The 12,935-nt window shown below is 38.3% G+C and overlaps 1 protein-coding gene across 1 annotated transcript in view; it reads left to right on the forward strand.

Moving 5' to 3' along the window:
* The window catches only part of LOC105035941 (thylakoid lumenal 16.5 kDa protein, chloroplastic), a 31,547-nt gene extending 26,271 nt beyond the window's left edge, over positions 1-5,276 (forward strand). The window contains exons 2-4 of the mRNA XM_010911657.4: positions 4,546-4,685; positions 4,787-4,859; positions 4,951-5,276. Coding sequence (XP_010909959.1) covers positions 4,546-4,685; positions 4,787-4,859; positions 4,951-5,060 — 323 coding nt within the window. The 3' untranslated portion in view covers positions 5,061-5,276. The remainder of the gene's footprint in view (positions 1-4,545; positions 4,686-4,786; positions 4,860-4,950) is intronic.
* Positions 5,277-12,935: the final 7,659 nt, after the last annotated feature.

Below are 12,935 nucleotides of genomic sequence, written 5' to 3' on the forward strand. Positions count from 1 at the left end.
TGGATAGGGGTTTAATTGGAGTCCAAACCAAACTCCAAGTTAGATCTAAAGGAAAGTCCTAATCTTGTTAGGATTCATCCTTTCAAACCTTAGGCTTATCCAAACTCCTTATCATACAAGGAAAGGGGAGGGTTGGCACCCTCTAGAAGTCCTAGTTGGCTCCCTCTAGAAGTTCTCATGCCACAAGGAGATGGGCGTGCGCCCTCTCCATCTCTCCTTAATCCATGCCAATATTTAGATTTGAGGAAGGTGTGGACCCTCTAATTCATTCACATATGGTGCGCCCAAATTGATCATATCAATTGGCGCAATCATGGCTTGATCCAAAGCATATAGGCATCCAACAGTTGAGCCCCTTGAACCCATGTCCAAATCTAATTTGGATTAGGTCTAATGCATGTAACTAATTTGGTTTAATCCTTATCAAATAAGGAATCCAAATCCAAAAAGAAATTGTGTTTAACCATGTGCCAGCAGACTTTCCTAAACCCAATAGGATCTCTCTAAATCCTAATCCAATCAGGACTTCACAAGTCGAATTGGTCAATCCAAATTGGTTTCCTTGTTTGTGTGACCCCATAGATTCAATCTGTCTGGTAGTGAGATATATCATGATCTCTATTATAGTATCATTGAAACTCTTTTCAATAGATCAGAATAATTTCACTCTCATCCAATAAGGATCATCGATCCAGTATGATCCTAGTGAGCTCTCATAATCTATCAGTGATACCTAGCAGTATGTAGTGGCAACCACCAGAACTAAATATAAATCTTTAGGTGTAGTTAGCATGTGATTCAGTCCTTCTATCGTGAGTCTCGAGCAATGCTAAGTCATGAATAAATCGTCAAACTTCAACATTAGTTATATGATAGATTCAATTAGCTCAAGTCCAATTGTGATTTTTATGAAATTTTTTTCCATCAATTACACTACTGTGGTCACAGATTTAAGGACTCAGCCTCTCAAATCTCATAGGACTATTTTCTATCAAGATCGATAGATCTCATCTAGATACGCATTCTGCTTCTTCAGTGGACCAATTGTAGTCAACATACACTACAAAGACTCATATGGCTAGAGACAATGTTTCTTGTGCAGTCAAATTCTAGTAGTCTCACTTTGAGCAGTCGTGGCATCACAGATCAAAGGACCACTCACACAACTAAGCATCGAGAAGATTACTGACGATTGAGTAGAAATCCATATGATCTCTCGTATGGTCACGCTTAGTGTTAGTTGTTCTTTAACAACCATCCGCACTTTCCGCTCAGTGTCTCTACACTGTATACTAGAAACTTATCTACTCTAAAGGAAGTAATCAGTACGTTAGTCTATCCGGATCGATCACCATCCCTCTGATGATTCTATGATCGAGAGTAATTTAAGAATTAATTATACATGCCTCTAATTTTCAACTCTTCGAGAATAGTATTTTAAGCATTAATTTTTTGGACGATTGAAGGACACATCACTCTTGAATGAAAAATAAAACTATCCATTTATTGTTCAAATCAATGTTTTAAGTACAAATTTGTATCCTAAAATATTACAATGTGTTTGCCATATTGGCTTCTAGGATATACAGCTAACAGTAACATCATGGAAGATGGACAGGACGAGATCAACCTCAAGCAGCAAGTCCCCTTATTTATAGAAGAAGTGGACAGGGGCATATCCTACCACTGCCCTAATCGAACACCAAGTGTCACCACCCAAGAGTCCTTGGAGACCACGTCTTTTAAGGAAAGGTACCCCACCCTTCTCTTTTGGCAGAATGTCATTTTTGGGAAACACCGGCATTAAAGGCCGCACGCTTCTAAGCTCCCAGGCTATACAACTCTTCATCACACAGTTCTCGAAATTAGCCACCTCCAACAACCAATGAAGCACGACACGGGGCCAACCAGTGCCCAACACATGGCGGACGCAAACGAACTTGGGATCTCCAAGACTCCACTCATTGAATGCAGCCAAATAAATACTCCAAGGAGAGAGTTTAGGCTGGCAACCGGCAATTAACTACTCCATCCGAAACAGTAAAGCCACTCCAAACTCGGGAGTGGAGGGCAACTGTTACGGGGATTACCTGCTATCAAATCCAACCTCTTCTTCCTAGATCATAATCAAGCATATATAAATACCTTGATCGAGCGAGACAACTTGGGACATCAAAAGGAGGCATGAGCACCTGAAACCAGGTGATGTTAAGACACCGATCTTCATCTGACCTCCATCTCGATCCGCTACCGACCCAAGGTTGGGATCCGATCAACAACATCTGGTGACTTACATGTATACCCATGCACCCAGGGTCAAACCTCACCTTAGCTTCTTGGCCTACTCAGCCTTGTAGATGATGTTTAAGACTCCAACAACCTCCAAAACGTGGGCACAACTTACACCCACAACTAATTGACCCAATTTGCAGGCACGACTAACAACCTTGCTTATAGGATAATAGACAAATTCCAACGGCCTGTCATGGCCTTGTAGGCCCTAACAGTCTACCAGATTCCGGCATAACAACCTACAATACCTTCTCTATATAAAAGAGGTAAGAAGGGGATCTTCAGATAAGGCTGGATTTCGGACCAAAAAGCAAGCATTCTGCTCTTACCTACCTCTCTTCCTCCTTTGACTATTCCCTAAACTCTGGCCAACTTAAGTATCGAAGGGTCCCCCACCAGACACACTCTGGCGAGTGGACTTTCTTTGCAATCCCTTGGCCATAGAGGGCAGCTCGTGTCTGCCGGCGCACCTAACCGACTTCCCGATGCGGTGCCATTGGGGTTCAGTGGCAACAATATGTGAATTTGAGGCTTTTGCTGAAGGCATGTTGCTTGGGTGGTATTATATGTGAATTTGAGGCTTCTACTGAAGGCATGTTGTTTGGATGGTATTATATGTGTAATGCTGCGCATTGGTATGACTATTGGATTCTCCAATCTTAAAAACTTAGGATTCAACAGCATGATTGTATATATTATAATGCATATTAATGCATGGATTTGCATTCTAGTATCCAAAAATCAGTATTAATATGTTTCTTACAGAAATCTAGTTCAACAGTCCAAGATAAGAATCATATATGATGTACTTATCATACAGTAATAATATTTTTCATTTAACTGGAGGGTATCACCCCCCCCTACCCAGCCACCCATTGTAGGTGGGATTTGAACAAAATCAGTGGGTACCACAGCCCAATCACTTATCCAACTTGGCTAGTTGGAACCGTTTGTCATCCAGTTATAATCGATGGATGATCAAGCCAAAAAGTAGCATTGTTACCTGAAGAAAGATTCCTATCTTACAAATGCAATTGATCATTTAGTCTATGCATAAATATGAACCTTAAAATAAAGGGTATGTTTGGTTTGTAACTATGTTCACAGTGTTTTTAAGTTATTAAATGTTATTTTAAATATTTATTGGTCATCCAATGGTATAAGTAGCAAAAGAATGAAGGTTTGTGTTCTTTCAGGTTCAGTTTGTAGCTTTTGGAGTATATCTATATCATCATTCTCTAAAGGAATCCAAGAAGATTCTATAAGTATCCTTGTCAATTTATAGATTGATATTAGCATGTCAATCTGGTAAAAGAACATAGCAAGAGTTATTAAGATGTAACAATGTATTGCCAATCTTCAAACAGTAGAATGCCATGCTCTCAATATCAATTGATTCTCTCTTATGTGTGATTAAATTTATGGAGGCCTGAGGATCAAAATATACCTGTAGCCTTTTAGCATTTTGCTGCCCTAAATGACACAAAAGTGACTTGATTGAGAATTAGGTAATTTATAAGTAGAAGAGTAGTGTGGTCTTTCTGTTTTTTTTTCCATTTTTTACATCCTGGTCACTTGGGCTGCTTAGAAAGTGTGTTAAAATGTGACTATGTATTATAGATGGTAAATACAGAAAATACAATGTGGAAGAGTCAATTTTCATTTTCTTCTGCATTGTGTTTTCATATTGAGCATTTGGAATCCTACTTTCTAATAAACAGATTTTTCTCATATCATGAATTATCATGTTAAGGATTGGGCAAATTTTTGGAACTATACTCTTTGAGTCAAGTAAAGTTTAAATGAGAAGCTTGAGGTGGAAACTTTACTCCAGAACCTGGGATTTTATTATTGGAGGGCAATGTTTGGGTCCAACTTTGTTGGTATTTTGCCTTACTCTTTCATACAATTGGTTTTATCCTAGTGATAGGTGGTGTTGTATTTGTTTTATTGTCCTTCCTTCTAACATCTTTCAGCCAAATTAAGGGAAAAATAATAGCACTCTTCATCCTTGAAGTTTACAGTATTAAAATATTAGAATATTACACAGTTTTAACGTTCCTTCTTTTCTTGATATGACAGCTAGAATGATTAAGATTTATAAATTATCTAGTAATCATTCTGGTTTTCTTCACTTCTTCCTCATGCTCAAACACTTGCCCATGACAATTATTAAAATTCCATCTCATATTGCCAACTTTACTTCCATGACTTTTCAGTCTACTTGCTGAATAATTAGTTGCATCATCACAGGATATCTGCAAGAGCTTGTCTACAAGCTCAGCAAAGTGGGCCAAGCTATTGAGAATAATAATCTCTCTGCAGCAAGTTCTGTTTTAGGCCCAAGCGCCAATGCTGATTGGGTCCAAAATGTCAATACAGCTTTCACAAAGGTTGTCAGACATCTTCTACCAGTTACATTTGGTTCTGAAGTCACTGTTCAGAATTATTGTAAATAATGATCGTAATCCTGCCCTTGTAATTCATTTGCCAGCTGAGCTCTAGTCCTGAAGAGAAAACTGAGGTGGACTTATTCAATTCCTCATTGGCATCTTTATTTTCATCAGGTGTCATTCATGTTACAAACTGATGCCTCCTTTCATCCAGTCATTCTGTTTTTTGTCTGTAAAGTTAAGCTAACATGCCCTCTTCTTGCAGTTGGCAAGCGTGACATTGAATCATCGAAATTGGCTTTTGTATCATCAGCTACTGCATTGGAGAAGTGGATAGGCTTGACTGGCTTAGTTGGTCAGCTTAAAGGTCTCTGACACCAAGTTGGAGCCTTGTCAGCACAGTGCAGTCACAGTGTATTCCTTCTCAAGTGGATTTGAATTCCGAAATGGCATCTTCTTGTTTATATCTTGCATTTTGGTTTGTAGGCTTCTTCCATTACTAAGTTTTGCACAGTGGTAAATTCATCAATGCTATCCCTTTCTTGGTAGTAGTTGAAAACAGCTCAATGAAATGAATTCAATTAAAACCAACATAGCATCTTGCCATGGGCATCACCTACTCTCCCAACCTCACTCTCTCTATGTGGTGGTAATTGTGGGTCGTCATGTGTGATCACCCAAGCTTGTAAACTGTTAACGTTTTTCTGGAAAAGCTAAGGATGCAAGACTTATAGCATTCTTTGAGAACTCTTATCAAGTGTGGGATGACTCGTCAAGTTTGAGAATAAGCAAAACTTATTATCTATGTTATTTACTGTAGCATTCTTTTATCATGATGCCGTGATGGTTGCTCTATAAAGCTTTTATGTTTGAATGTTGCAAACGGAAATGTCTCACAACTGATTAAAGAATTCACCTTTAGAGATTTTATTTTTATCAGAATCTTTTCAATGTAGCTTTGAAGAAGAGGGTAAGGTGGTGGTGCTAGTAAATATTAATGAGGAAACCTGAGAGTTTAGAATTTGGTGGGCAGAGTACAGATTTAAATGGAGTAGAGTTGATGGACGTGATTTCTAAGCTACAAATTTTTGTATTGACTTCAACTAGAGACAAATTAATGTGCAAGCAGATTAAAACAGGGGATCTTCAGTTGGATAAATGGAATAAATTCCAAAAACATGGCAAAGCCGTTGGGTGTTTGCTGAGGTAATTAGGAAAACCCTGTAGTGGAAAGCACTGATCATTTGTTTCTTTGATGCAATTTTCCGTGAGAATGTATTTTTTGATTTTAGAGAAGCTCAACACTATATTGGGCTGAATAGAGAATAATTGCAACCAAAAAGGATGGAAGTATGGATTCTTTTCACCGCCGCGGATTGTTGGTCCTGGTGGTTAGAAAGAAATAGCACAATTTAGTCCAGCCGGTCAGGTTCTTGATAGTTTCCATTGAAAGGCAGGTCTCATTCAGTAGTATTGCGTTTTGATGCCTCGAATTCGGCTCATAACAAGAGAAAAGCCTAAGATGGGGAAGCTCAGTAGATGCAGGCATGTGAAGGTAGTTCGGAGGCCCAGCTTGCATGTCCAGCCTACGGGCTTCTAGGCCTGCAGCGCGCACGGCCTAGTGGGGCTTATTGTGTGCTGGGCCAGTGTGGGCATGCGGACGGGCATGGTCCAATGGGGTGCGCAGTCCAGAATGCATGCAGGTGTGATGCGGCCCATGCGATGCATGCGGTGTGACACGGTCCACCATAGATCGCAGGAGTTACGTGGTCCATGAATCCTCCATGGACCGTCATGGTCCAAACACCGTTTATCGCAGCTCATGCATGCGTGGACGAGCATGCGACATGCGGCGTATGCAAAAAGGGGCCGGTTCATGCTATGTGCAATCCATGCACGGTCTAGGGTGTTTTTTGTGCGATCCAATGGTTAGACCTTGATGTGGTACGATCGGATGGCCACGTGAGCATGCAGGGGTTGCTAAGTCCGGTTGAGAGTTTGATTTTGATCTAGACTCGGTTTTGAGCCTATAAAAGAGGCTTGGCGGTCTGAGAGAAGAGAGGAGCAGGTAGTAGCCAGCCGAGAGTATCCTGGAAATGGTTGAGAGCTCTGAGAGAGCGTGGGCGTGACCGTGAGCATAAAGACAGAGGTTGGGGCATGATGTAGTGGCCGAGAGCATCATAGAAAGCATTTAGGGGCATCGAGGATCTTGGCATGACAGGCCTGTGAGAGAGTTTCATTAGAGGAGTTGTGAGAGCTTTTGTGAGAGTTGTGCTTCTTATTGAGAGCGAGGTTTGTATATGAGAATTAAGAGGATGTGATCTCTTCTTGTACTTGTTTTCTTCTTTCATAGTGAAGCTTCTATGTCCCGTGGAGATAAGTCTTGAGCTGATTCACATATTTGATTGTGTCTTTTATTTTCTCTTCTTTCTTTTTATTGTAGTATCGACACCGCACCGGTGTTGAGATCTTGGACAGGGGATCCGTATTCCACACTCATCAGGGATCTTTCCAAATAAATGGTATCAGAGTGCCAGGTTGTTCGGATTGCGGCAGTATTGATCGAGATTGAAGAAGATGGAGAAGTCAGGCTCAATTAAGATGGAGATCAATCGATATAATGGGAATAGTAATTTCTCCCTATGACAAGCAAGGGTGAAGGATGTGCTCATTCAATAGAGGTTGATCAATGCTTGCTTGTGCGAGGAGAAGTCGTCTACTATGAAAGATGCTAGTGAGAGCTCAGTGCAAGGTGAGCTCTAAAAGAAGGTGGATTGGGCACGAGATAGAAGACACAGGAGGATAATAGGTGACGTCGTCAGGAGGCTACTCCGAGCAAGTCTCAGGTCATGCAGGTCACAGCATATGATAGAGATGGGTTCGAGCAGTCTGGCTCGACTCCCATATTTGCCTATCCATGAGCAGCTAGATATTTGTCCCAGGGCATAGGAGTGAGATCATCCAAAAACATTCAAAGTTAGGTGGAGGTTGGATGTCGAGTCGAGATGGAGATTGTTGAGTTTTGGCTCCTTGAATTTGACCCTCAGAAGGAGAAAAGTTTAATATGGAGAAGCCCAACAGACGCAAGCATGTGAAGGTGGCCTGGAGGCACAACCCACAGGCCCGGCCTATGGATGCCCAGGCCTGTAGTGCATGGCCCAGCAGGGCCTACAGCATGCAGCCCAGGCACTGGCCTGTAGCACGTGCGGCCCAGTGGGGCCTACTCACGCTGGGCCAACATGGGTGCGTGGATGCATGCAGCCCAAAATGTAGGCGGGTGTGCGCAGTCCACGGGATGCGTGTGATGTGACATGGTCCATCGTGGATGTAGGAGGAAATGGGTCCATGCATCCTCCGTAGACCGCCACGGTCCAAATGCCATTTATTGTAGCTCACATGCGTGTGGACTAGTGCGTGACACGTGACACTCGCAGAGAGATGCTGATTCACATTGTGCGGTCCACACACGGTCTAGGGGTTTCTTGCATGATCCAATGGCCAGATCTTGATATGGTCGCAATCTAATGGCCATGTGAGCATGCAAGGGTTGCTGTATCTCGTTGAGAGTCTGATTTCTATCTAGAGTCAATTTTGGGCTTATAAGAGTCGTCTGACGGCCTGAAAGCAGGAAGGAGCAGGCAAAAGCTAGCTGAGAGTGTCTTGAGAATGGTCGAGAGCTCTGAGAGAGCGTAGGAGTAGCCATGAGCATAGGGACAAAGGCTGAGGTATGATGTAGCGGTCGAGAGCATCATAGGAAGCATTCAGGGACATCGAGGGCCCTGACATGGTAGGCTTGTGAGAGAGTCTCCTTGGAGGAGTTATGAGAGCTTTTATGAGGGTTGTGTTTGTTATTGAGAGAGAAGTTTGTATATGAGAGTTGAGAGGATGTGATCTCCTCTTGTACATATTTTCTTCTTTCACAATATAGCTTGCATGCCCCATGGAGGTAAGTCTTAGACTGATCCACATATTTGATTATGTCCTTATTTTATCTCTTCTTTCTTTCTGTTACGGTGTTGACACCATCACCGACACTGAGATCTGGGGTAGGGGATCTGTATTCTGCACTTTAAGGATAGCACGTGTTCTTTTAGTTCCTAAAGTTCAAATTTTTGCCAAATTATTGCCGAAAATTTTCAAAAAAATCTAATTATAAATATCTTATTTTCTTCTATAAATTATTCTTGATTTCGACACCGTTTCCCACCGTCGGTCACCAGACCAAAGCTGGTTGCTACTGTTGTGGTTTGCTTTTCTGGCCACGGGTGTTGCTAGCCAGGGGAGATTCTCCTTGCTTCTAGAATAAGGGGCAAAAAGAGTTCCTCTATTTTTGTTAGAAAAGAGAGGAAGAAGGAAAAAAAGAAAAAGAAAAAAAAAAAAAAAATAAAAAAGAGAAAAAAGAAAAAAAGAGAGAGAAAGTTTCTCTCACTTCTCCTTTCACTTGCCTCCCATACTTTCTCCCTCTATTTTCCCACTCAAGAATTTTCTTCCTCTAGATCATTTTCTCTGTTCTTGAATTTGTCTCTTTATGATTGATCCAGTAAAATCTTTTTTTCAATGATTCTGATCTAACAATAGTAAAAAGAGTCATGATCTACAGTCGTCGGACAATATGCCAGCATCCATTTTAGTCTGATTTGGATACTATTAGATTCGATTATCTATGATTTTTTTTGAACCATCTATACACTAATTCAACTATGATTTAATTAAATCATCTTAATTAGATCGATCGGATTGTGGGGTAGTGTCTCCTGATTAGCTCTTTTCCATCTTGTTAATTTCTCTTCTCTTGATATTCTTTCTCTATATGATTTATGAACCTAGTGATCTGACTCACTGCTTTGAATCTTAGTTGATTCCAGGAGAGAATTTCAAACCACATTGTCAGTCGAACAATATGCCCTCACCATCAGAGCCTTTAAAAGCATCATAAAATTTGATGCTTATTAATCTCTACTGAACCATCTGTTTCCTATTCTAATCATGATCTGATAAAATTATGTTGGTTAGATCCACTAGGCCATTGGATAATACCGCTTTTGTCCGTCTTATGAGAATGTCAAAACTTAAGATTTTTATTATTAAATATTTATGATTAAATTTTGATAGAAGAATATGTTTTGAATAATAGATTTTAAAGGATGCTCTCAAGATTGATGGAATCTGTCTATTTAGTATTCTGTAGAATAATAAGTAATAAACCATCTTCTCAAGATATTTCATAATTTATTTTAAGAAAATAATTATCTTTGAAATTATGTATGATTTATAAAACTGTATTTGAATGGAAAATGATTTGAAAATTTGAGATTTTTAAAATATTAGGGATTATTGATTTTTATGGAATATACATTTATAGAATGAAATTATGATATATATGTTAATTTATAAAAGTACTTTGATATGCATCAGATTTGAAATCTCAGTCTACTATGTTTAGTGGATCTTGCTAATAAGGGTTAAACATTTTACTCAGTGGATCCCGCTAATGGGGTTAAATGTTGGTATTCAATGAACCCCACCAATGAAGGTTAAACATTGGTATTTAGTAGATCCTATCAATGAGATTAAATGAAAGATCATATGGATGTCTACTCACTCATTAGTGATCTTTTTGAGGCTATAGTGGTGCAAATGGTTTCTTGACTTGCAGTACCTCCGCTGCCCACAGTGTGGTTGCTGTAGTTTAACTATATATAAACATGATCTTTTAGCCATTTGAATTCTTATAGTATATGTTGGCTATAGTAGATTCATTATAGGAGTAGGGTGTATATTTATAAGAGATCTATCGATCTTAGTAGATAAGGAGTAGTCTTATGAGATTTGAAAAGTCAAGTCTATTAGTCTATGGCCATAGAAAGGTGATTGATGGAAAAAATTTTCATGAGTATTACATTTGGACTTGAGCTAATTGAATTTGTTATATGATGGATGTTGGGGTTTGATGAGTTTTCATGATCTCCGTCTTGTCAGAACTCACGATAGAGAAACTGAATCACACGGTAACTACATCTAGAAATTCTATTTTCTATTCTACTGGATTGTCACTACATACTACTAAGTGTCACTAGTGCATTGTGAGAGATCATTCTGGATCAATAATCTTTGTTGGGTACGAGTTAGAATTATTCTAATCCATCAAAAAGTATTTTGATGATACTATGATAGAGATCATGGTATGTCTTACTACTAGATGGAACAGAACTATAGTATCACGCACAAAAGTGGTTCTTAACTGATCAGATGGTTGAGTTATGATTATGAATTGTAATAAAAATTAATTATCAATATAATTGATAATATAAAAGTTGTAATTACTAATTCATTAAGTGTTAGTAATTGTAGGAGGATTAATTAGCAATTGAATTGCTGTCTAGCTCAATTTGATTGAGCTATGGGATTCAAATCAAATTAAATTAAATTTAATTTGATTTAATTTGGATTTGATTTGATCAAGTCTTATTGAATTATGAGATAACCCAATTACATAAGGAGATCAATTCCTAATTTGACTAGAACTTGATTCAATCAATTTCTTAATTAGATTAGGATCTAATCAAGATTTAATTGAGTTCCTAATTGGATTAGAAATTAACTTAATTTGGGTGTAACCTAATCCTAATTTGATTAGAATTAAATCAGATTTAAATCAGCAAATAATGAATCTCAGTTGGATAGGGATTCTCTCTCCACTGTGCCACCCCCATCTCGTTGCACAACCTAAGCTCCACGCCAAATTAGATTTGGCATGTGAATGGATCAACTCAAGCCCTTCCATGCCTCCTCTCTTATCCCCTTTTTGGATAAGGATCTAATCAGATTTGATCTGATTTTGATTGGATCGAAGTTGGAGTCCTACTTTGACTAGGTTTGATTATGTCAAACCTAGTCTTAATCAAACTATGGACGCCATCTATAAAAGAGACCTAGAGGACATGGAGAATAGGAGGATAACTCCTCTTTGGGTGTGAAAGCTTGGGCATGGGAAAATTCTAGGGAGAAAGAGATAAGAGTTCTCACCTCTCCAAAGTCTTCTTCTTCCTCCGATTTCTTCTTCTTTCTTGAGAGGGTCTTAGAGATTGAAGGAGATCAGATTCAACCATCAAGGAAGCAATCTCTGCAAGGAAGCTAGGATCTAAGAGAGATCAAAGAGTCTCCAATCAGATCAAACCTCATGTGAATATCTGTAGAAGTCGGATATGTATGCGACTACACCAAAACCTGAAGACATCTTCACATCTAGATTTGAAGGAGTTCAGTGATTCAGGTATGTGATTTGATCACATGTTTAATTTTATTTTTTAAAATCATATACTTTATATCTTATTTATCATTATATGAACTAGATCAATAGGTATAAGATTTGAATCTATGCATGCATAGGATTAAATATGATTTAATCTAATCTTTCGCTGCTTGTTTTTTAAAATTATTTTGAAATTTGCATGTAAAATACCTAAAATCCAATAATGGTATCAAAGTCATGGATTCATATGTATGAAAATAAGATAAAATCTGATTTTTAATCAAATCTTAAATTAATTTGATTAATGATCTGATATTGATATGCCATAAGATTGTCCTGGCATAAGGTTTACCCCTTACGTTGCAAAGGTTATCCTATATCGATGTTAGATACTTTTAAAAAGTATTTTCAATGTTTAGATCTGATTTTTATTAATTTAAAAAGTTATTTTTAGATCAATTTTTAATCATGTATGAGATATATAAGTAGTGGTTTAGATCTGAAAAGTAGTTTTAGATCTAATTTTTTATGCATGAATGATTGTTGAAATTTGAAAACTAGTTTCAAAATCATAATATATTTAGATCTTAACATGTTAAATTATTTATGTAATTCAAATATAAAATTTAGATTTTAGAACTAAATTTAATGTTAAATAAGATTAACAATTGGTCATGGCTAAATCAAATTAGGTCTAGTAATTTGATTACATTTAGGGTAATTGATTTGAGCTTAATGCAACCTAATCGATTTTAGTAGTTGATTAAATCTATTCAAGAGTTGATTAGGATTATGTCAAGAGTGCTCACGATCAAATCAATAGTTGCAGTTGGTCGAGTCAATTGAAATCCATATGTTAAATCGATTGATCCAAGGATCTAATTTGGCTCAGTGTCTCGAGCCTCAATTACTTAAGCTAACCTATTTGAAACTAATTAACCAATTAGTATTTAAGACAAGTGTTAGATGGTGGTTACTTAATTAGGACCCTTGAATGT

This window comes from Elaeis guineensis, chromosome 9 (assembly GCF_000442705.2).
Source record: "Elaeis guineensis isolate ETL-2024a chromosome 9, EG11, whole genome shotgun sequence".
NCBI lineage: Eukaryota > Viridiplantae > Streptophyta > Magnoliopsida > Arecales > Arecaceae > Elaeis > Elaeis guineensis.